The sequence below is a fragment of the Agelaius tricolor genome, unplaced genomic scaffold (genome assembly GCF_023055355.1).
Source record: "Agelaius tricolor isolate 1412-34295 unplaced genomic scaffold, bAgeTri1.0.p SCAF_38, whole genome shotgun sequence".
In the NCBI taxonomy this organism is placed as follows: Eukaryota; Metazoa; Chordata; class Aves; order Passeriformes; family Icteridae; genus Agelaius; species Agelaius tricolor.
The window spans coordinates 4,730,926-4,756,677 of NW_027269298.1; the positions used below are offsets into that span (position 1 = coordinate 4,730,926).

A 25,752-nucleotide genomic window follows, 5' to 3' on the forward strand; every position below is an offset into this window, starting at 1 on the left:
AAACTACTCCTTTGCAGGAGCCAATTCTTTCATATCCTTATCCTGTCACTGGATTATTTTTTCCAGCTGAGATTTAAATATCACATATGATTAAGCTTTCATCCCTGATTAAAAAATAGTTCTATGTATTTCCACAATAAAGACACATACAAATGCTGCCTTGGGAAAAGATTAAAGATGCAGAAACTATTTTGTCTCTTGGACTTCTAACCAGGCATCATGTTAACTCTCAGAACTGTGACCTCAGTGCTTGTAGCAACACAGGCAAAGCCAACATTCCAATTCCAAGTTCTGTTATCACTGCAGTGCTCCCAGCAATGGAGTTTGTTGGGAGGTTTGTACGTGCTGCACTACACTGTGCCCTGCTGAGCCCCAGGAGATCTCAGAGCAGGGTAGGACAGAAGGGCCCTTGGCCAGCAGTGCTGTCTGCAGGGAGCAGGGACAGGGCTGGGAACACAGGCAGGAGCAGGCCCAGGGTGGACGGGAGGCACCGCAGGGAACAGGGGCTTTGCCAGAGCTGCACTGCCAGGGCTGCTGCTCCTGCCCCTCACTGCAGTGGGATAAGCAATGCTCCAACTCTGTGTTTGCTGGGAGAGCCACTGATTTGAAGTTAATTTGTTAATGCAGCAAAACACATTGTTTCTAAAAGGTCAGCAGGTGAAGCTGTGTTGGAATATCAACTTAATTACCTGGGCTGTAGGGAGGAATGGGCACCAACCAGCACATGGCTGCAGTGCTAAGAGCTGCTAAATTGCTATTCCAGGTATGGTCCTAAATATATGTACTATAGCTTTTTCTGTGAAGGGGAGAAATGTCTAAATTAGCACTTTCTCACAATAGCTGTTTACCAGCATATCTTTTACCTCTGGATATTTGCTTAATCATCTTGTTCTAAGTACTTCTGAAGCAACAAGACAGAAAATTTGCAGAAAGCCATTTTTATGACTGTGGATCTGGCACTGCTTTGCTAATTATCAGACAAGTGACTTAAGCTATGAGATGCTGGAGCAAGAAAAATCTTACATTCACTTTTACACTATCAAAATATTATTTAAAAATTATAGATCCCACATCTCATAAAACAGCTATTATACACCCAAGGAACTTTCACAATATTTAGGGTTTTATACCCAAGAAAACATTACAAAAGGATAATTTTTGGTCTGTGACATAACAGCTTGTGAGCAGAATATTATCTCAAACTAATTGTCGATGTCTTTCAAGGTTTTTTAAAGTGGTATTCAGAACAGAGCCTTGTGAGTAAATCAGAGGTGCTAGGTCATGTACAGCAACAAGCGCCACCTGAAGGAAATGCTCAAAGGAAACACGACCAGATGACAACTGGTTTGTTAGTACGAGGAGAAAGAAGTGTTTCTCAATTAGCAGTGAGGATGTTTCCAATAATTTCCAAAGCAAAGCTCTTCTAGATGAATATCTTATTTCCTTCCGGAATTGAGGACTGGCTTGAAAATCCCTTCAAGTCAATCAGCCATGGCAGAGAGATGCCTTGTGCTGGATGAAGCCAGGCTCACACACACAGGCTGCAGGAGACCTGAAGAGCTGACTTTGGGAGAACATGCTGGACTCAACTGAACACTCAATTAAAAAAAAAGGGGAGAAAATAACAACACTGAAAAATGTCTGGTACCTAAAAAGATTCAGTAGAGAAAGCAGACGGCATCTACGAGGCAGCTGTTTTATTATCCAGCCAGATCCCTGCACAGCACACTCTGCTTTTTACATGCTCCCATATGTATAGCTCACAAACTGGGATGACAGAAACAGTGTATGCTTTACAGCATATATTTTTAATTTACACTCTGAAATACTTCAATGGAAATCTGCTGGGTCCTGTGATAAAAATAATCTCCATGTTTTAAGGAATGCCTCATTCTTCAAGCCACATTTGTAGATTGGGAAGGTAGAACAAGTCTGGCAAAAATGCAGCAATGCCTAAAGCCAAAATCCCAAAACCATGAGAACACCACTGTGGACCTCTTCCTACAGCAAAGAGGTGCCTGCAGAACACAAAGTATTTAATTCAATTTAGAGTCACTCTGGTTCAAAGAAGCCTCACACACGTTGTTTCCATTTTGCTCCCATGTAGTGAGGCCCTGGATAACAAAGGATCATGCTGCAGACAGTAACTACACAAGGCAGGAGCAGGCCAGGGTTCTGCTGATCCCTTTTCCACCTGCTCTGCTCTGGTCCCTGCAGAGTTTTCCCAGCCCTGATCCTCGCTGGGCCTTCCTTGGCAATTTGCTCCAGCACTCACCACTGTTTGGGCAGGGATTCATTCATCACGATTCACTACTCTAAACACACACCAGCTTTTTGTTCTGAGAAGGTATCAGAAAAAACAAAGAAATTTCAACACAAAGAATGGACTTTGAGTCCATTTCCTTGAAATACTCACTGTGACACAGAACTGCTCTCCTTGTCCTCTTGGGCAACCACTGGTGACTTTTTGTATAATTTCTTTTTATTTCTTTGATATTTTGGCACCACTTTGCACTTCACATTTTGCACCAGCTGATTTTCTGGAGCCAGCAGTAACAGCAGATTCCTACACTGACAATATCCACTCCTCAATCCTAGATGGGTAACTCTGTGAACACAGGGATGTTCCTGGTAGTACACGAAGCCAGGAAGGAACACATCCTATGGACTGCACCACACAGTGGGCCTTACCCTGAAGCAGCACAACTTCATTTGTCCAGAAGGAGAATAAAACCCCAGCTCTCCATAACATTGCTGCATAATGACAGGGCCATGAAGCAAAACTCCCTTAACTCATCAAAGCAGGCCCTTTCTGGATTACAGCAAACCAGCAAGGAGGGCTTTGGTACAGCTATTCACAGAGGTAAAACTGGCAAGAGGTTGAAAGAGACTCTCACTGAGATGATCGCTTTTGCAGAGGACTTCTTCCAAAATGAGGTTCATTTTGTTGTGGTTTGTTTTCATTCTGTCTATTCCTCAACATACATGGATGAAGAGACATGTTGCAAAAAATCCCAGACCCCAGGAATACATTTATCCCCATGTGTTAAAGCCTATCCATCTACTACCTCAGCAGAGTTTAAAATCACAGCTAATAGGTTAACAACTGCTTTTCTTCTGCTTCAGATGAAGAATATCAGAAAGCTGGGGGAATATTCAGCTTCCCAATTTGTACTGACTGCTCAGTGCTACTTGCAATGTCTGTTTGACAGGACTGACATTTTGTAGCACTGTGAGATGGGAGAACGTGTGACATTTTTATTCATGGTGGCGTACGCCCTTGTAATGATCAGCCCTGGTCGATGTGCTTACTGCAGCAGCCCCGAGCCCTCGGAGAACAAACAGCAGCCCGAGGTGCCAGCAGTTTGGCTGCCTTATTAAACACCACCAGGATTCTAACGAAGAGCAACTGCTGGAAAATCTCACTGTCAAATCCTCAAGGACATTGTCAACATGGAACTAACTACATATATTTTTCACTTAAAATACTAGAAAATCCAGCAATACAATATCAAATTTAAAGAAAAAAGCCACAGCGGTTTGTGTGTGCTTTTTAACTGGTCATTTTACCAGCTTTATATTGGCTTTCTGTGGTCCTGATGCTGGAATTCAAATCAAAGAGATCACATAACCTGCATGATTTAAAATGCTGGAAAATGGACATATCCCTTATTATCTCTTAACAGCTATTTCTCTCTAGCAACTTGCACAGAAAAAACAAGAAAAAATACATGGTCTCTCATTTAAGGAGTTCTATAAACAGCAATGACTCTCTGCTTCACTCACCTTCACCATTCACCAAGCCAGGCTGAATAACTGGGGGGACACTCTCCCCCACTCACCCACAGAAGGACACAGACCCTCTCTGCAGCCTGGCACTCACAACTGTTTTATGTGGCACCCATCAGCCCAGCTCTGAAGGGCAAATCTAAAAAATGCCTGGCCAAACAAACAGTCACAGTGGGGGTCAGCATTTAAAAGAATTATATGTTTCACATACTCTTTCTCTTTAATCTCCTGGTTAATCCAGTGGCCCAGAGGTCATTTCAGACAGTCCTGGCCTAACTGCACATATCAACTTCATAAGTGATACATAAGAAGCCTCTGGATGCTGATCTGCATTGATAGAGAAGCAAGTCACCCATAAGACACTGTGAGCTCTCCTCAAGTTGTCAATCTAGGTGATTTGGGTAGCCTTGCATGTACTGATATATTTATTTTCTATGTATGTATTATTTATAAAGCACAACTCTCCTTCCACATGCCAGCAGTGACGGACCGAGATCCTCCCTAGGAGATATTTATGGGCTCCTCAGCAGAACAGGACTAACAAGGAGACTCTGCAGACAGGTTACAGCTGCTGTCTCTTGTCACAAGGCCTGGGAGGTCGGCTCTGCCAGCCCTCCCTTCACACATGCAGGCAGGGCAGCACTGACATGCTGTACTCAGGGCAGCACAGCCATTCCCAGCATCCCAGTGTAAGGAGTGCTTCAAATAACCCTGACAGCTGGAAAACACTGCAAGCCACAGTCTGCAATGTGCTTGTTCATGGCTGAACACATACATGTGCTGGATGCAGTCTGGGGTCACAGTCCTGCACACCACAAAGCACAACTTCAATCCAATGCATCATTGCCTTGTCCACTGACATTGGTTTTACTACTCTGACTAAGAACACTGTCCCTGAGAACCTGATGGGACATTTGAGTGGTCTCAAGCAGACATTAGATGGACAAGTGCTTCTGGGCCAAGACATTTGTCTTTCTTGTGAGTCTTCTGACCTGTCCTGAGCAACACTGAACTCCTTCCTGAAAGGAACAGGCAAAGAAAGGAGTGAGAACAAATGAGGGTAGAGATATGCTTTCTGAAGACAAAATCATTTTAAACAACTTATGCTTTTGCTAAATCCATAAAGAATCAAATGAGAGAAGGAGGAAACGCCATGTGGTTCCAGAGAAAGGAAATGAGCACCCACATTGCTCATCTGTGGGAAGAGCTGCAGGGAGCTCGTTTTCCTAGGGAAGGTCCTGCTATTGTCCACGCAGCTCAGAGTGGCCAGAGGAGGGCTGGCTCTGCAACCAGAGCATACAGTTACACGAATATTAGCAAATGAACTTGTTTTCCCCTTTCCCCTTTGGTTTCTACCTCAGTGCCACACAATGCCTGCTGTGATCCAGGGGAATCTGCTATTGTTCCGATGCACCTGGGTGTGAAGGGAGTCACAGGGTCTGGCAAAGGAGCCTTCCTCCCTTCCCTGCTTCATCCCTTTTACCCTGGAGATAATCCCTCCTCTGCTGCCTCTGGCCTCAGTGATCCAGTTCTGCATTCCTGGAATGTAGCTGGCTGGTGTTCTCCCCATCTTCCCCCTGACCTCTTAATGCCGTTTAATCTCCTGGAAGAAGAGCACTGCCCTGCAAAGCAGAGTTGTTTGTTCTGTGTGTCCAAGTGCAGACTGTGACTAGGAAAAATGAACACGTTCATTTACAGCAGAAGGGTTCAAAACAGCAAATAAGATGGCAATTTCCATGCTGTGGCCTGCAAGAGTTTAACAGCAGTCAGAAGGAGCCAGGGAGAGAGTCACAGTCAGACAAGCTGCTCCAGTACATGACTGCATTTTCCATTTGTCTCATAGCTATTTACATTAGTCCCCAGAGCACTGATTCTCTGGAGTTTGCATCAAGCGTGGAACATGACTGAATCTCTCTACTAAAGATATATATGGAAGAGTCTTTTGTATTTTTTTAAGCTTTACACCTTTTGGTGCATAAACGGAATTAAATATCCTATTTGCTGGTAAATAAAAACAAGCCATAGAAAACATAAACCCAGCTAAGCTGACAAATGACATTCTAATTATAACAGACACAATTAGAGAGCTGTACAGAACTGCCAGGATCGCTTGCTTCTAATGAAATTATTCCCTTTCCCAAACATCACAACAAGTGATGTTTCTGGCAGCTTATCATTTGCTGGTTTAATTGTACTAAATCAGGGGTGCTACTGACTGTGGGAAAGCTCCTAAGGAGGAATGTTCCTAAGTGAACCCTTGGGCTCATCCTGCGTGTTCACACCACCTCTCCCAGACTGGTGGGAAGACTGGGCACAGGTACCAATCCTGTATGAACTCTGTGGGTCCTGCCGAAGTAGCCCCAACAACTGCTTGCTTGGACAAGGAACCTGTTCAAAACAGTCACCATGACACTGTGCAGTGTCTATTCTCCAAACAGGTCAAAGACAACACAGACACGTGTGTTCTACCTAAAAGGTACAAGTGTGGGCATGGCAACAAGAGCCCAAACCCCCAAGGCACAGATCACCTGTGCCCCATTCTGCCCCAGTCAGGGCTTACTGGGCTCCCAGGGCTGCCCTGCCTGGCACACTGGGAAGGATTCCAAGGACAGCTCTGGCAACTGAATATGCAGCAGGTGTTGGACGCTTTAAGGACATTTTGGTCAGCTTTTCAGACAACAAACCAGAAGAAAGCAAGCAATAGGACATTAATAGGACATTCATAGAATCATTAAGATTGAAAAAGACTGCAAAGATCATCAAGTCCATCAAGCACCACAGGAGATGCTCTCTGTAGCACTGGATCTTCCATAATAATTAACCTTACTCCTCCCCCAAACTTAGAGCACTACTCAGTAGTAGAAACCTCCCATTTGAATCTTGGCCTTGGCTTGAAAATTTTTCCCTCTTCTCTCCACCCATTAAACCATAAGCTGCCTGTACTGCTCCTGCTACTTGTTGAGTACAGTTGTGTTGTCCCAGAGCCCGTGGCAATAGTTCCTGTATTTGGTTGATGCAGGGATCAGTAGGAAAGGTACACCCTGGGTAAAGCATGCAAAGTGCCACCCAGGAAAAGCAGTGCTCCCACCCTCCCAGGGTGGTGTCTTACTAAGAACACTCCAGTTTAGATCTTTACTACACTGCCCCCAGGCTATCTGGCTGAAAATCCTTCTTTTCACCATCAAGGGCAGCTTTCCCACGATGTCTTAGTATTGCAGAAAGCATCACTGAAACAATTCCATAATAAACGAGGCTCTCCAATGATGCCTGATCACCACTCACCAAGATGAGCCAGGACATACAGAATCTCCCCCAGTCAGCCAATTACTGCCAAATTTTGGTGAGCCATCAGCTGAGGGGCTGTGCTTTTACAGGCATTTCAAGATATTTTACTGATATTTTTTGTAGCCGAACAACTGCAGATACACAACCGTGTTTGGAAAAGCCAGCAACTGCCTCACTCTAGGGTGAGAGATAATGAGTTAAAATTAAAGGTTGTTGCTGGCTCGCTAGCCCATCCCCCTTTAGCTAATCTGTCATGTAATGAAGAGAAGCACCAGCGCAGGACAGCTCGCTGCCGGCTCACTTACAGCGAGCTGATTAAGAATGTTCAACCAACAGCAGACTGCAGACCTTTCCGAGGAAAATAAATAGACTGTATGCAAATGTGTTTGTCACTTTGACAGCACGTCTCAATTAAAGGCCCGCGCGGCGGCGGAGCGCTGCCGCAGCGCTGGGCCGGGCTCCCTGCACCGCCCGCCCCGAGCCGGGCCCTGACCCCAGCGCATGCATGCATTTTAAACCTCGCTGCCAGCCGCACAATGCTGCACTCCGAGAGAGCCCCTGACAATGAGAAAAAAGCCTCTTTCATCCTCTTCAGTTTAGAAGAGCTGTGAATGCACAAACAGCCCTTATTTCAGAGTTCTTGTGCCTTTTTAATTGTTCCCACCTTCTGTATTCTAGACAGAGTTAAAAGTGACATTAAAATCTCTGCCTTTAATCACGAGTTAGAAGCCATCTCCCATTTATACAGTAAATGTTGCTGCTTTTTTCCTCCCCAAAGCCTTAATCTATATTTCATAAACCTGAACATCTTTCTCCTTTTGAATGAACGCATGATTTCATTTTGGTTTCGGCATTGGGCTATCAGGAGGAGCAGACCCGTGCCAGGACCAAGGCTGAGTCAGACAGCCCTACAACTGCTAAGTCAGATGGGTTTTTGGAAACCAGCATTTGTAATGTGATGACAGCAATAAGCATTTAGCCAGCAAGCCTCTCCCCACAGCCAGGGGTCAGGAAAGCTGATGCGTGTTTCTTTCAACACAGAAAAGCGATCATTAAAAAATTTGAAAGTGACTGTTAAAAAACCTCATGAATTTAAATTTGCACTTCCCAGTCAAATATATATTTCATTAATCTACCATCATGTTTGAACCATCCATCGTTCACAAAAATCGAAAGGAAAAACTGAAAAAAATTGTAATATTATCTGATTTTTGACTGCTTCAAATGAAATGTAACATGTCCCTGCTGGAGCTAGATGGCTGCATTCCTCCAGTAGCCCCAATTCCTCTCAACTGTACTGGCACTGAAAGTAACAGAAAAATAAGTCTCTACTGAAAATACTTAATTGGAAGAGAAAGATTTTTTAAAAGTCTCCAAGAACTTACTTTTAGCACACTGGTTAAAGTACTGAAAAAATAAATCTAATTCTGAAATGATGCAGACAACATTGCTCTGAGCAGTGATCAGACCTCAGGTAGCCCCATCTAATACCTGAACAGTCAGTGCAGCCACACCAACTGGTTTCTATTCATCGACACTTCTCTAAAACTGGTTTGCTTCACATTTTATAATGTTTTACAATTGCTTTAAATTTACACTTTGCTTCCTTAGAAGAAATCAGATATTTCCTCCTGTTTTCTGGTCAGAACAGTGTAAAAAATAGATACAACAAAAGAAAGGAGAACAGTGAACACAAATCATGTCATTTTTTGAGTCAGCCTATACTTAACAGGGGAACAGTGGCAAACGGGTAATAAACACGGGATGTTTTCCCATGAAAATCACAGCAACTACAACATTTTCTAAACAGCCAGCTCTTCAAACCCCACCCTCAAAGTCTCTGTTTTGCAGACATATCAAAAGAAACATTATGCGAGTAACTAACGTGAACAGCTCAGCTGTCAATACTGGATACAGAGCACGCTAACAAGCTATTAATTGATTTTTCCATCTTAGTTCATCGCATTTAATTTTCAGAGAATGTTCAAATGCTTTAATAGTTGGACATCCCATATTGACACTAATGATCTGGCTAGATAGCAGCGGATGTTTTAAATTCTACACCCTCAGTCCTGAGAGCTGTAGCACCTTGCATGCTAAAACAGCTGCAAAATAGTTTCTAAAATTGCTACAATATTTATGCTACCCCCATTCCCTCATCGTTTATTTTCCTCAAAATCATAGTTCGAACAAAAGGAATCTGCAAACCCCAGAAAAATCAGGTTTTGGAATCCCCTTTAAACAGATAGAACAGAAATAAAACTAAAACAGCACAGTTCAGTGATTGAAGATAATGAAGCATTTGGCATATTCGTTATCATGACTTTTCTCTGAACTATTCTTGCTGAGGCACATGACTGAGAACAACTTACACTAAGACCTACCTGACCAAAATGTACTGTGATTGGTCTCCTGTCCTCTCTTAGTTTCGGGTCCTTCTTCTCAGGCAGCGGCGATGGTGCTGTCCTTGGCAGGGGCTCCTCTGGCACTGCCGAGCAGCCGTTCTCAGCAATGTCCTGTGGGGCAGGAAAAGGTGAAAAGCATGGCCAGAACACTCCTCAGTGAGGGGAAGGTGCACAAAGGAGACACTAGAGGATAATGCTGACTAACAGTTCGGATGTTAGGGGGAAAAACACCAAAGTACAGAAAAGAAAATATCATTAGAATAAAACATTTCATCCATCAGAGCTTGTACATAAATAACACCTCTCTCCTCCCAGTACCAGTGGTGCAAACAGGACATTCAATAAAATGTCTGACTTGAACACGCAAAAGCCAGGAAGTGCATGTGGAGAAAAAAACCATAGCTCAGATTTTCTATTTTAGAAATGAACTCAACAGAAGTGCAGGGACAGGGCATTCTGCTTATTGTAAACCTAAATGAACACGGTAATTCCATTAACGTACTGCACAGAATTACCCACAGCAGAACAATTACTGGTGGAAGTGGCAAGGAGAGATGGAACTCAGAACTTAGTTAGCTCTGCATTTCATCTTGGAGTCTGTGTGCACTGAATATGCCTCCAGGAGAGGGTACAACACCAAGGGCTGCCTGGCAGAACGCTTTTTGTTTGCTTTGACTTTAGTTCTCATCTCCAGAAGTGAAGTGACCAGCCAGCCCAGGTTAGAGGACTTGGCAAGTGCAGGGTGTGTAACACAGGTTTTGAAAAAGACAAAGGCCTGCAGACAACAGGAATCAGAGAAGAAGCAAAGAGTTTGAAAGTGAGTTGAGAAACAGTCTGTAACACAGTGGGCCCCAAACCTTACATCTCTGCAACAATGCCAAGGAAATAATGCTGGGTAAATATGGAGAGAAGGCTGCAGAGGCTGGAGCTCTGCAAGGCTGACCTGAGGGTGGCTGCTGCCACCGGCAGGGCTTTGATTCCCTGACCTCTGACACGGCCCTGCGAGCCCCCGGCTCGCTCAGGTACAATAATGAGCCGTGTAAGCTGATGGCCAATTAGAAATGGTTCCTTTGGACACACACTGACCTAATGTGTTTAGGTCAAATGAAACAAAAAGCTGGATGGACTTTCTAAGGGGCTTTGTCTGCTCCACAGAGAAGCTGAGACCCCTCTTTAGATCCAGCTGGTAGAGCAGTGGTTTCCCCAATACGGGCATAAGGATCATGGGGAATTAACAACTTGTTAAGGTCAAACTAGAGAGAAAAACTTTTTCCCCCCCCACCCTTCAGCTGCACAATGCCACCTTGTCTTGAAAAGGTACAACAAAGTCCTCCGAATTAGTAACAAAGAGCCCCAAAGCAAGACATTGACAGGAAACCCGAGTGTCTGCCAAACTCCTGCTCCAGCTCCAGCCAGCAGCGAGCCCCCAGGGGATCTCCTCACACAGCCTGGGACTCACACAGCCTATGCAGCACCGCTCCTTGCGATGAAGGCAAACACAAACCCTGGTTCCCTATTTCTGTGGGGTGGAGCCACGCTGCAGGGGCCTGGAGCTGCCCAAGCTGCAGCACTCCCAGGCCACCCAGCCCGTGCTGAGCAGGGGCTGCTCCCGGCCCTGCAGAGCCTCCCTGGGGCTGCGCCTCCAGCCAAGGCTGCACACGGCTGGGAGGCAATGGAGAGCAAAGCACCTTCCCAGGCAGATCCCCAAAGAGCCACAAGAAGGACACAAAAGTTTGGACAGGAGGGGAATGGGAGGAGATGAAAGATGGAGAGAGATTAAGCCATTAAGCAAAATCCCCTCAGATGTGTAAGGATCACTGCAAATCCTTGAGCTTTTATTGCTATAGATTGCCCCTACCTCTCTGATGATACAATTGCATATAAAAGATAACATGTTCCTAAAGCCCACTTCCACTGTGTTTGGTGCACGGACTTCCAATGAAACCACAATAAATATATTTTTAAAACTGCTTAATAAAAGATAAGAATTAAATTATTTCATTCCTCTCTATTCTTTCAACATCCCCAAAAGGCAAACAAATCATCAATACAGCTTCACTCATCAAAGCAAAATCTGCTTCACTAAAGTTTGTTTTCTATCTTCAACGAAAACACATTGGAGTTAAAAAAACAATGAAATCTGATCTTATTTTGTAATGGACTGCAAACACTGGCTAGAGAAGAGCAAATCACATTCTGAGTGTCTTGAACGTTGTGCAGGTTGTGTTATAAAGCTCTAAATGAGTTGTTTCTAGAATACCAGGCATTAACTAGAGCCACACAGGGCTCTAGGAACTAAAATAATGTTGAATATATTAATGCCAAGTGCCCAACCATTTATATAAATTGTCTTAGCCAGAGCTTTCAGTAAGTTCCATTCTCCTGACTGAAAGTTGAGGATGGTACCATTCATATTCCTCCCTCTTCCTAATTCTATGCAGTTAAGCTTCAAATGAGCCACTAACGGAGGGACTTGACCAGCACGGTCGGTGAGATGGAAAAAGGCAGCCTTTGCAAAAAAGAAAAAAAAAAGGGAAATGAAAAAGAAAAAAGAGGAAAAAAAAAAGAAAAAAAGAACTGTATCAGATATAAAATAAAGCTACTAGGCTGTATCTATTAACAATTATTTGCTCTCACTCATAAGAATCCTCTGAAAACTATTTCTGTTGCTTTGAAATACTGCACCACAAATGAACAAGGGATGGAAATGGAGCACCATTCAATCTCCACTATCATATTAAAGAAGGACCTTACACACACCACAGTGACCTCTCAACAGGTCAATCCTGCATTTCTCATTTGCAATTCAAACCCAAGACTGGAGCAGACCAAGGGCAAAATGGGCTCTTGATTATATTTAAGAGGTCACCATTGCTATGCAGAGTTGGAAGAAGCAGAACCTCCAGCTTTATTGCATTTTTAAATTATATCTTGTACAGTAGCTGCTCAGATTTGGCAGCAAAAACTGGAAAAGGGATGTTTATATTTGACTTTTCCTTACCAGGGGCCTGCATACTTTCTATATTAATAATGGAAAATAGTATGTTAAAATGCAGTGGATAGTAAGTTCAGTTTAAAAATAACCTTAGGTTACTCTTAGAAGATGAAAGACTAGCAACCCAAATTTGGCAAAAAGTAAGTATTTAATGATACCAGAATGCCAGACAGTTAATACTCACACCTGCTAGCGAGGAAACAGGATAAATACAATGCTCTTACATAAAAACTGGGGAGGATGCATTAACAGACCTGTGCATAACAGACCCATAATGAAGCAGTACAGACATTTAGATTAAAAATTACGGTAACCAAATCAATGTTTGCTATTTTTACCACTTTTAACAGAGGAATCCCAAATTTTAGTTACCTTCCTACCTGCTTTCACATGGAGAAGAGGATGGGACATAGAAAAGGACAGAATAATAAAGGAAGGAGAGGTTGAGCAGTGTGTGTCAACTACTCACAGCTATCTTTTAAGTTCCTGTGAAAGCCTGTGTTGAACAATCATGTTTAAGCATCTCACTTACAGATACACCACCTAAAGAAGGTGAAGCAAAATTGGGCCATTTAGCTGTAAATGTTATGTGTGTTTTTTAAAGAGATGCTTGCTGCTTGACAGACTAGGAAGACAACAATAATAATAAAACAAAGCAATGACTGAATGAGGCTTTTCTCAGCCTGGTACACAAGTGTCACACAACAGCACTCAATTCTCTTTGCATTTAAAATGCAGGAAAAAACCTGCTCATGTTGCACAGCTCCAACTGCTTTAGGAACACAGGCAGAAAGGCAGAACGTTATGTGCAGAGGTGAAACACGGGCAATGACATAAAGAAATCCAGGTACAAGGAAACTGCTTCATGTTTCTATTGTTTTCAAATTCTACCTACAGTGGCCATATATAATGTAGAGTAATAAAATAACACAAAAGCATCTGAAGGCACTTAATCTTCCCCAAGATTCTGCAGCAATGTCTGGAGGGCTCAGAGAGGGACCAGCAGCTGGAATGCACACAGGCAAATCCTCACTTCACAGCCTGGGGACAGGCTGAGAGCATTTGGAGCCCTAACTTAAGAGGATGGTCTAGAAATTTAGAGAAGGAATTTACAGAGAGAGCACAGCTTAAACAACACCCACCCAAACTCCTATGCAACAAACTGAATACAAATTTCTGAATAAGAAGCTCGGTTCTCTCAGCAGGTCAGCTGCCTGGCTTCCTCCTTTCTCTGAGAGCCCTGAGGCACAGAGTAAAGGGAGTCTGTGCCCTAAGCCAGGGCAGTTACCCAGGTCCTCATGAGGTGTGTGCCAGTGTGGCAGGAGCTCTGCTTTGAAAGGAGCAGCTGGGACTGGATAACGCATCCCTCGAACAGCTGGAATTGCGCTGTTTACAAACACACACACACAGATCTGGGAAACAACAAACAGCTGGAGGATTTTTTCCTCCAATAATTCCAACTGGCAACCGACTCTAATAAATTCCTTCCTGTCTGAACTTTGCAGCAGACGTTCAAGAAATGCAGAAATCCCCTTCCCAATGGCTTTTTTTCCTGACTGACTACTGCAAAAATAACAACAAATTGCCATTTGCAAAAAGTTCACTGCCAAAACTGTAGGGAAGTGTCCCCAGTCCACATGCAGTCCCCTCACACAGTGCCCCAGCATGAAGGACAGGAGCAGGACCACTCCAAGCAGAACACTCAATTTTCTAGCTTTTGTGGGTTTAAGTCAGAGCTTTCATGTATTTGAAGACAATTTTTTTTTTGTCTGTGAATATTTATAAGTGTGAAAAATCCAGGACAGCTGGTAATGCATTTTGAAGTGTGCTAACAGCACTGTATCAAACAGCTTCCTATTGATCACATCATGCTTTCAGTGGCTAAGGATTTCAGATGTGGTGCTTATACATTTTGAATAAGAACTTCAAGTACCTTTTGCTTCAAGCGGTTTTTCACTTCTTTTATTCCCATTTTTGCATGATCTTTTGCCTGCATGAAAAATAATTTAAGTTAAAATTCCCTTCTATTTCCAGCAGTGACTAAGTTTGTTTTCAGTTAATAAAAACGGCAATAAAAAATGTAACAGGATACTGAAAACACATTAAAACAAACAGAAAGCTAAAAAGACTCCAAATAAACAAAAAACACCACCCCATCTTTCAAAAATGTTGTTTTCCCTGTTTTGAAGCCACAGACATCTTTCATGGTTTGCATTCCACACTCTCAGTGTTCCCCAGTAAGTATTTATCTTTGCTATAAACTTCTATTCTTCCACACTGGCAGCGAGCCTGCAAATTCTCCTCACAGTGCTCTGGGTGCCAGTCCCACTCAGTAGAGCCAATCTCATCCTACTCCTTTCTCTCAGGCTGGAGGAAGGCAGGAAAAGCCCAAAGTTTGAACGGTTATCTCAATGCTTTTTGTAACATTATTTCCCAGAGCTGAGCATAGAAGAAATCCTCACTTGTTCCTGTGCTGTTTGATCTGGCAGAGTGGAGCTGGCAGCCACACACGATAGCACATAACACACCAGCTGTTTGTTAACAGCACTGAAAACACTTCCATTGAAAGAATAACTCAGTAAGTTGGGCTCTAAATAAGCAGGTATAAGAAATCTCTAGGGAAAATTAATTGACATTTAGAAAAGATGGAAACAATTTGGAAAATGAGAGGATTCCCTTCTTTCGATGAAGCTGCAAGCAGGGAAAGCTGAGGTAACAATGATTTCCAACAGAGCAATGATGAGATGGTAGAGCTGCCTAGCAGAGAACACAGGCACTATTTCCCAGAAAGAGTTCTGTGTAATAAATGGAATTTATCATCTGTACTTTCAAAAGAAATCACAAGTTCCCATTGTACTTTGCATTTCAATTGAGTTTAAATTTCAAAATGACTTTTTCATTTAAATTTGAAATTTGAATGAATGTATATTTTGAGTAATTTTGTGAGTCCAATAAAAATGGATTTGAGTCTTGAGTCTCATTTGAAAGGTCTAAACAGAATTGTAATTAGACTCTTATCTCAGTAGTAAGCCAGTCCTCAGTACTTACAAACTTATAGACAGTCTTCATGGCAGGGTTGGCCTTGGTCTTTACTGTGTTTAAAATGGCTCCACTTCCTTTCTGTAATTACAGTAACAAGGGAAGAAATGTTATCAAAGCTCTTGAAAGCAAACAGCCATCTAAAATCCACCATTCTTCACTTAAAAGAACAGAGCATTAACTATCCTTATTAGCAGAGCTGAGTATGAAAAGGCCAGATTTAAAGAAAAAGACCCAAGGAAAACCACCCTGAATGTCGCTCTGGTTTTGCCCAGTTCTGTACTGAGCACTTGTCCAAGGGACAATGCAGGTGCCTCCCTTGTCTTACACATCTCACAGCCTCCACCCACCTCAGGGCTGTTCTGTACATCCCACTAAAATCTTGGCCAAGTTTAAGACACAAGTATCCTGAACAACACTCAATGTCTGAGCCAGAGGCTGCTTCAGGACAGTCTGTATGTTCCATCTGAGGAGGGGAGATCTGGCTTTACTTTGCTCTTTTCCCTTCCTTCATCCCACAGTCCTGTTTATCACACATGGTGCCTTCTTCAGATTCTAGTAGTTGATAAAGGGATAAACTGAGGGAAAATGAAATCTAACTCCAGTCCCAAACAATAATTCTAGATCAGCTGAATCTCATGTGATGAACACAATCCAAGTGATGAGCCAGTGACACGTGCACTGCAATGATCTGTTCACCTGGCTGGTGTTCTACACCCCTGCCACACCCCACCCACTACTGCTGTACAGCACCTTACTGAGAAACACAGAAGGGCAAAATCCGAGCAATTAAACCCTGGCTAAAGTTGTATTTCCTACTTTCAGTGCAAAATAACAGTTCCAGAGCTGAAATGTGATTATATGCAATCAGATGTAAACAGCTTTAAGATTTACTGTCTCTGTCACTACATGAAAATCTTCGACAGGCCAGCTCCAGTTCAGGGTGTCTGGCTCGTGTGCTTACCCTCACTGTGGACAGCCACTGGTGGTACAGTTTGTCACTACCTACGGAGAACCAAACACAAAAACAAATTGTAACCCTCTGCTGAACAGAAAATAAGCTCAAAATGTGAAGTGTTGGCACTTAGTGGCTCTGGAGCATGGACAGAACAGGACAGGCAGCCTTTTCTTTCAGAAAACATAACATTGATGAGAGATTTACACTCTCCTGTTTTCTCTATGTTGTCTCAGACATTTGAGGACACAGATGTTTTTAAGTTCACTAAAATCTGAGGTGGTTCTGGGTAAAGCCAAGATTTTACCTCCAATGCAAGAACTCTTTTAGCTGTACTTTATTAAAGTGATAACGCTGAGGTTTTTAAAGACTGAACAAGCATTACTCAGACTACAATACATTGTTCAAAGCTCTTGACAGATGAAGGAACAAAAATTTAAGACATTTCAGGCTGCCAAGATCACTGAGCCTGTTATTTCCCTAGCAGCAATGACCAATTACATCACGATAACCCACAAATGGTAAACCAAAAATAGTGTCTGAAATAACTTTAAAATATTTCTTACCTGCATATTCTCCCATATTTATCTCCTCTTCAAACACGTCACTGAAGCCCTCCCCAGAGTTCAGCAGATCCAGACGCCCGTCAATGAACTGCATCAGCATTAGAAGACAGAAACACATCATCCAGCTTCATCCTTTCAGAAAGACTTTATCCTTCACTAGCTGGAATAACCTCAGTGTTTGCATTGGGTAGGGACTCAAAATAGAATGAAAACACCACCCAAACTGACACAGTGTTGCCCACTGCCCTAAGGCGTGTGGCTTTGCTAAAAACCAGCACTCATGTTTGGCTACATATACATGTTTTCAGCTACCCTAAAGCAGTAGTTCTATGTTCAACAGTAATATGCTTCCTGGACAAAGTGCACAGGAGATATCTTGGGTCTAGGCATGCTCAGGTAAGAAAAACCCTTGAGTTCAGAGACCATTAGTGGGAAAACCCATCCACCTCTCAATACAGAGAAAGCCTCAGCACCCTGTCTGAGAGAAGCCAGCAAGCAGGAGCTGAGGTGCTGCACTGCAGGATCAAGGGACACAGAAACAGCCCCCCAGCCCCCACCTGAACTTCCCCATGGACCACTGGAGGCAGTACCTGCTTGAAGAGCTGGAGCTGGATGGCATTCTGCAGGAACTGCCTCATCACAGACGAACGGTGGGACACGAACGCTTCTTCGCAGAAAGTGATGGGTTCACCCTGGAGAGTTCAGAGCATTAAACACTCCAAGAGCCTTGACTGAGTCCCTGGGAACCCACTGCCTGCACCTGACCTTCTTCCCTTCCAAAATAAACAGGTAAGGAACATACACCTTACCCAGCATTGAGTAAACTGCATTTTATTTGCAGGTCCCAACCACAGGATGGAAAAACAGGCTGGAAAATTGCAGATCATCAAAATAAACCAGAGTGGCTATACACACATTTTGCTAAAGATGAAGAACTTTCATCATTCAAAAAGCTAATATTACTTACTCTCCCCAAAATATGACACAGAGTCATGTGAATCCCTTATACTCTGCTTATTTGCCCCAGCAGAGCCAGCACAAACAGGTCAGGAATGTCCACTCTGCTCTTTCCACACCTCTGCAAAACTCATATTGGAGGAGTGGAATTCCCCTTTTTCCCAATCTTGTCAGCAAAAGACAGAAATTGTTTTGCAGTTCTACTTTTATCTTATTTAATGAGTAATGGTAATGCTGAAGTCTGCTGTGTATCTGCACCAATTTCTTCCACACGTCTACAAATACACAACAGAGCAAGCAAATATATTTATTGAATGAGAAACAAGTAACAAAGAAGGACTAAATTGTACTGATGTATAATTACTATGGGTGCTCATACTAAGCCACATATATGCTTATGGATGCTCATATTAACCCAAAATATATCTGGACTCTTCATCTGTTGAGTATTCAAAATTAACATTAGACAGCAAAAGTCTTAAAGCATTCCCTTTAGAAGGATAATATCATTCTATTTCTGAAAGCTTTAAATTAGTGACCTCATATTTACCACTGGCTGTGTAAAATCAACAGGGCAGCTCAAATGACTGAGGAAAGGATTAATTGCAAGTGTCTGTTTAAGCACAGGGTGGGTATTTTTGACAGAGGGAAGAAGTTACTTTCTTAGGAGAGTTTCTGTCACACCCCTGGCTTGAACCAGTGAATTTCAATGGATTTGGAAGAAAAAGCAGGTTTCTTACGTGATAGTTACAGTTTTAGGGTAATTTATTTTAAAAATAATAACCTGGTTTTGATTTACTCTTTTTACAGGGAAAACCAAAATCACTACATGCTTTCCAGGCAAGAAGCGTGAGCATGAAAAAACTACTTTTTTCTTCTTTGCTAGGGCTTTGCTCTCATCAGAATAAAGAATTATAAGACACTTCATTATAAAATAAACAAAGATAAAATGGTTGGAAAAGCAGGTCTGGCTGGTATGTGCATGTATGTAAGACACTGGTGCCAGTCTCCAGGACACACATGACAAAGGTTCTGGCTCCAAAGCCAAGGTGTGCACTGTCTGAAAGGTTTTACTGCATTTAAATGACTAACAGCTGGCATCTACTTGACCAGTGTGAAAAAGGCTTTCCCATTAACTTCAGACACTGGAACGTAACAAAGGATCCCTGAGAAATATTTTATCCATGTCAGAGAAATGTGAGTGAAAAGAGCTGGGAGGAATGGGTAAGGAGAAATGCAGATGAGTTCACTAGCACAGACGTTCACCTAAGGAAGGTTTAGCTTTTGTTTAATCCTCACTTAAAAAGCCCTTCAAGGGAAACAAGCAGCCCTTGCTATCACCTACAGGAACGCCAAATCCCCCCTGGCCAGAGCAGAGCGTGGACAGCGTGGGATGAGCTCGGCCCTGCGCGGGGAGCGGCTGTGCCCTGCTGCCCCTCCAGCAGCTCCTGCGCCCCCAGCAACACACACCCTGCAGCTGGGGCACGGCACTGCCGGCACACTTCCTTCCCAAAGTACTAATGACTGGGTTTGTTCATTAGCTTGATTAGACCTTTTGACTTCTTCAGAGACATTTCAGGCTCACCGGCTGCTGGATGACAGAAAAAAACTTTAATCACGGAGGTCAAGCGTGAGCTTTGCAGCTCAGAATGCATTAGTGCCTTCCACCCTCGCTGACCTCCCCGAGGTGCACACCCTGTTCCACCCCCAGCACAGCTTCAGGACAAAAAGACAAGCTGGACAATAAGACCATTTTCCTGACAGATCTGGTTAACTGTAAATTATAAAGCTAATCAGCTCTGCTTTTACTGACAAATGACATTATACACGGGGGACACCCGCAGAACTGCAGATCTGGTGTGAAATGAATGGTCTTGTTTGCATGTGAAACAAGAAAAATAACTTGTCCTTGAAAAACTCATCGACTCCTAAACTCACTGGTTCCAACAATTAAAATTTAGGCCATGATTCATCAACACCTTAAATATCCATTAATATCCTTTTCAACTGTAAATGCCTAACAGAGGCTGAAGTATTGCACTGCAAAGGCTCTAAACCTGTGCACAACATGACTCGATGAGGAATCTGACTTGATCTGTAATGTTACAGATAATTCACATCTAGTTCAAGACTGAATCACAGAATTCTTTTTATTACAAAATGTACACATTTAATCTGCAATCTTAACACAACAGAAAATCTATAAAATAGAGGACTAAGATTCCCAGATGCGCTGAAAAAATAGGTGCCTTTTCTTTCTGTCTTTGCAAATCTCCTTTATAAGACTATTTCATATTCATCTGGCATAATAAAGTTCATCAGGGCAGTGCTGCATCTCATGACCCCTGAAAAAGCTGAAAAGTTTCAGCCCACATCTGATCTGCTGCCACACACAGCCTCACTACAACAGCACAGAGCTGTTCTGTACACACACAGCCTCACTACAACAGCACAGAGCTGTTCTGTACACACACACACAGCCTCACTACAGCAGCACAGAGCTGTTCTGTACACACACAGCCTCACTACAGCAGCACAGAGCTGTTCTGTACACACACAGCCTCACTACAACAGCACAGAGCTGTTCTGTACACACACACACAGCCTCACTACAGCAGCACAGAGCTGTTCTGTACACACACAGCCTCACTACAGCAGCACAGAGCTGTTCTGTACACACACACAGCCTCACTACAGCAGCACAGGGCTGTTCTGTACACACACACACAGCCTCACTACAGCAGCACAGGGCTGTTCTGTACACACACAGCCTCACTACAGCAGCACAGGGCTGTTCTGTACACACACACAGCCTCACTACAGCAGCACAGAGCTGTTCTGTACACACACACAGCCTCACTACAGCAGCACAGAGCTGTTCTGTACACACACACAGCCTCACTACAGCAGCACAGGGCTGTTCTGTACACACACACACAGCCTCACTACAGCAGCACAGGGCTGTTCTGTACACACACAGCCTCACTACAGCAGCACAGGGCTGTTCTGTACACACACACAGCCTCACTACAGCAGCACAGAGCTGTTCTGTACACACACACACAGCCTCACTACAACAGCACAGAGCTGTTCTGTACACACACACACAGCCTCACTACAACAGCACAGAGCTGTTACACACACACACAGCCTCACTACAACAGCACAGAGCTGTTCTGTACACACACAGCCTCACTACAGCAGCACAGAGCTGTTCCACACACACACAGCCTCACTACAACAGCACAGAGCTGTTCCACACACACACAGCCTCACTACAGCAGCACAGAGCTGTTCTGTACACACACACAGCCTCACTACAACAGCACAGAGCTGTTCTGTACACACACACACAGCCTCACTACAACAGCACAGAGCTGTTCTGTACACACACAGCCTCACTACAACAGCACAGAGCTGTTCTGTACACACACACACAGCCTCACTACAACAGCACAGAGCTGTTCTGTACACACACACACAGCCTCACTACAACAGCACAGAGCTGTTACACACACACACACAGCCTCACTACAACAGCACAGAGCTGTTACACACACACACAGCCTCACTACAACAGCACAGAGCTGTTCTGTACACACACAGCCTCACTACAACAGCACAGAGCTGTTCTGTACACACACACACAGCCTCACTACAACAGCACAGAGCTGTTCCACACACACACAGCCTCACTACAACAGCACAGAGCTGTTCTGTACACACACAGCCTCACTACAACAGCACACAGCTGTTCTGCACACACACAGCCTCACTACAACAGCACAGGGCTGCTCTGCACAGCAGCACATGCTGCAACACTGGGGCTCAAGGCACACACAGATGCCCACTGACAGGAGACCAAGTGCAACTCCAGTGCCACTGCAGCACCCCCAGGATACAGCAAAGCAAGGGCATGCAAGCCAGTCATGCAGCACCTGATGCTGTAAACAACCACATCCTGTACTGACAATGGTTGGGCTGCAAACAGCAAAGTAAAGGCAGTGGGGATATTCTAGGACATGGCAAATGGCAAAGTAAAGCTTTACTAGGGATATTCTAGGACTCATCAGCCTTAATTCCACCCAGAATGATAAAGCGAGGCAGGAGAATGATCTGGATGTGTCTGTGTCAAGTACAGCAGCAACCAAAGGCAAGGCACTGCTCTGCAGACCTTTCCAGAACTGTGATGGCAGTGTCAGGGCAAGAGCAGCTCATCATCAGCCAGCCAGCGGGATTCCATAAAGAAAACCTGAAATTGGTGACTGACACCTGATAGGACATTAGCTCATTCAGCTTGAATTGCACTGACAAATAACCTCCCATAACCAGTCCATACATTCAGCACAAGAGAGCTCTTTGCATCCACCTCAGTCATAATGGGATCCAGAAAGCAGAGATCAACCTCTCTGTATTACATGAATGATACCAGAGCTTTATTAGCATCTCAAGATGCAGCTCAGGAACAAAGAAATCACATGTTCAGAGATTTGACCACATGCCTTCTAAAGAAAAGTACATTCAGGCTCTGTTCAATAAGAGACTGCCAGTTCTGATAAATTATTATTGCCAAGTGCAATCTTGAAAAGCATTTGAAAGCCATGTATTACGAATGCAGACTGCACTGCCCAAACAGTGCAGCCTCACGTAAGAGCTCAGCTCCATCACCAGCCCAATTTCAGACCTTTTCAGCTCCCCACTACAGAATACAGCCTCTGGTAGAGACACAGCAAGAGGGCCCAAAACCAACTTCAAATAAAAGATGAAACTGTCAAAAAATGTGTAACTAGAGAAAACTTCCATGGCAGAGCAATGGTTTTGCCTCTTCTTTCAAACTCTGTTAGTTCATCAGGATACCTGCCATTTTCCTGTTAGACCAAGTAAAATGACACACACTCGTACCCACAAGTAATGAAAGTACATTACTGTAATGGAGCCAGCCAGCTTTCCAAGTGTTTATATGGCTAATTCCAGCCATTGCCTGCCCTGATTTCATCACCTACAGCAGCCAGACATTTCCTGGCCCTACGCAACTGCTACGGCTTCCTAGATGGAACTCAAGCAACAGGCCTAGCACATGAAGTGCAAAGAAGCCAGCAAGAAAGCTTTTAGGGCTGGGAGGAAAAAGAAAGGAAAAAAAAAAATCACCATTTCACAGATCAAGAATAGAGGCATGAAAATAATAAGTAACTTGTACACGGTCACAAAAGTCTCTGGCAGAGCCAGGGAAAAGAACCGAAATTTCTTTAATCCCTGCTCAGTCCCTTAAATACAAGGCTATTCTTCCTCTTCCTACTTGATATTGTGTCAATGCAGGAGTGTAGGTGTTGAAAGACTAACAAAAGGAAAGTAATAGTATGGTATTATGAGCTGAGAAACCTAATCTTTATCAGATACAGCAAATCTCTATGATGCTGCCTGCACTGGGAACTCTCTCTTTGTCCTGAATATGCTTTAAATTACTGGTATAATGTGTACTGGATATTGTTCCACTCTTATATTTATTCCACAAAAACCCCTGTGGCCTGCATGCGATTTTATCATTAGCTGGCAAGGTAATTTCAGGGCCTGGTTCTGCAATCATTCCATGAGCAATGCTCCCATTGAAGCTGGGACGTTCGGCATGCAAAGCAGCTGCCAATTCAGGGTCCCTGCAATGAAAAGCCTTTTTCTATTTTAACTATTGTGGAATATTAGTGACAATACAGAGGAGGAGAAAAATTGCAGTGCAATTCTTTAAATGAGTTATTTTATACTATGACAAAATATAAAAGTGTGCTTGGAAAAACAATCTACGCAAAGTATTGCCTATCAGATAAACCAAGAGCTATTTTTGCTTCACCTATTAAAACGCAATAGAATACAAAGTATTTGGTAAAATAGGAAAAAAAATCTCTGTAGAAATAACAAATCATTGGCCGAGATTTACAAATTACCAACATGCTTTAAGACCACAAATGTTAATATTTTGCTTCCTTTGATTTCTTAGATACATGTAAAAAGCCCAAACATCCAAATCAAGGAGGTTTCCAGAAAAATATGTTGAAAATATGTTTTTGTGCACAATGTAAATGACTCCATTGTCTCAAGATCCCCAAAACCATATTCAATAAACAGCTGTTTTGAAGAGCAGGGCATTTCACTATAAGATTTAGATGCTGATATAGACACAGAAGGAGAACAAACTGTTTTTAATCTCACTAAAGCAATGTGAGAGAAGCCTTAGTCATAAAGAGAGGTCATGAAATCCCACTCTCTTAGCTAAGTAACAAACCTCCTGACTCTATAAATAAAATGGATCTAATGGAATGAAACTTTAATTTTGCACTGAGTCAGACACACCCAGTCCCTGGCAGATGCACTGACGTACACGATGTAAGAACATGGCCAGCACAGAGTAACTGGCAAGGGAAATGCTCCAGCAGAACTCACAGGGAGGACCTGTCCCTCGTGTTATGCCACTTGGCAACTTGCTGAGGAAGCCTCAACTACTGCCATGGAAAAACACAGCCAGAAAAGGCTCACCTTAGAGCAGATCCTGTCCCCTGAGAGAGGTTACAGTTACATGAATACAGGGGCCCTGGATTAGGAACACTGGAAAAAGGTTCCATTCCCTCATACAAATAAGAACTTTTCACTCTCTTTTTACCATTTTCTCACCCACTGTCAGAAAGAGGCACAGATTTTACCTCATGAGCAGGCAAGACACAGAAATCAGTGTAATCATCAAAGCTGCTGATCTTCTACCACTTTCATCAGAGCTCCTTGATAACTAGAAGAGCCATCTCACAACAGGCTCAGGATCCAAACATATTGGAAAGTATCATTTTTATAAGTTAGATTTCATTTTCCCAGGTTCTCCTGTACAATATCTCACAGCTTGCAGTTCTTATTTAAATACTTTAAAAAGTAAGAAACTAGAATTAAAAGAAGAAACCTCGCCTCTGAGAGCCTGGGGATGCTGGGTCTCCCAAGCAGTTAGTGCCAGATCTGTAATCTGCCTCAGTGCTCCAGTTCCACCATGGTACATTCATAAACAGGAAGTTGCATCCAGTGTGAGGACAAAAAAGGAAGCAGACTTTTCCTTCCTCTGCTCTCCGCACACGTTCTGCTCTGTCCATGAACTGCCGTGCATTCCTGCAAACCCACAGGACACTGCAATCTGCAGCAAGTGCAATCCCGGCCCGTTGGGCCACAGGGCTCCTCCCAACTGCCATCCTATCGCAACACATTCCTGACATGGAAACCATGCAGAATTCCAACTCCTTTGTGAGGGGGAAAGCGCCATCTAATTAGAGCCCATGTGCAGGGAAGCATCTGGCTGGGAGCAGCGGTGCAGCGGCTCCCGGAGCTGTCGTGGAGAGCAGGCGGGAGCGCCCGGAGCTGGCCGGGGCGCGGGGCCAGCAGCACGGCTGTGTGCTCTGACAGGGAGCAGATGGGCAGGGACCGCCGGGCTCTGCTCCCCTCCAGACCCACACGCCCTCAGAGATCAGCCAGAGCTTGTACAGGTCCTCCTCATCTGCCCTGAACCTCTGGCTTCCACCAAGGAACCAGAACTGAACGTGCCAACGTTTCCACCAGAAGAGTCCGCGTGCAGTGTCTCCATCCCATCTATGTAATGGTGATGTGAAGCTGCAAAAACTGACAAAACATGATGCAAATATTTTTAAAATAATTCATTTTGATGCTTTATTTTGGCATTCAGTTAAAACTGCATTCTTGGAAAAACGCACAGGAATTTCTGTGATTCACGCAGTCCAT

The 25,752-nt window shown here is 43.6% G+C and overlaps 1 protein-coding gene across 4 annotated transcripts in view; it reads right to left on the reverse strand.

Moving 5' to 3' along the window:
• Positions 1–25,752, reverse strand: part of DENND1A (DENN domain containing 1A) — a 150,820-nt gene that overhangs the window by 16,076 nt on the left and 108,992 nt on the right. For all 4 annotated transcript variants that reach the window (XM_071454131.1, XM_071454130.1, XM_071454134.1 and 1 more), the window contains exons 14-19: positions 17,625–17,726; positions 17,035–17,122; positions 16,478–16,518; positions 15,523–15,594; positions 14,408–14,464; positions 9,459–9,590 (exon numbers count right to left, since the gene is read on the reverse strand). In XM_071454131.1, the coding sequence (XP_071310232.1) occupies positions 9,459–9,590; positions 14,408–14,464; positions 15,523–15,594; positions 16,478–16,518; positions 17,035–17,122; positions 17,625–17,726 (492 nt within the window). The remainder of the gene's footprint in view (positions 1–9,458; positions 9,591–14,407; positions 14,465–15,522; positions 15,595–16,477; positions 16,519–17,034; positions 17,123–17,624; positions 17,727–25,752) is intronic.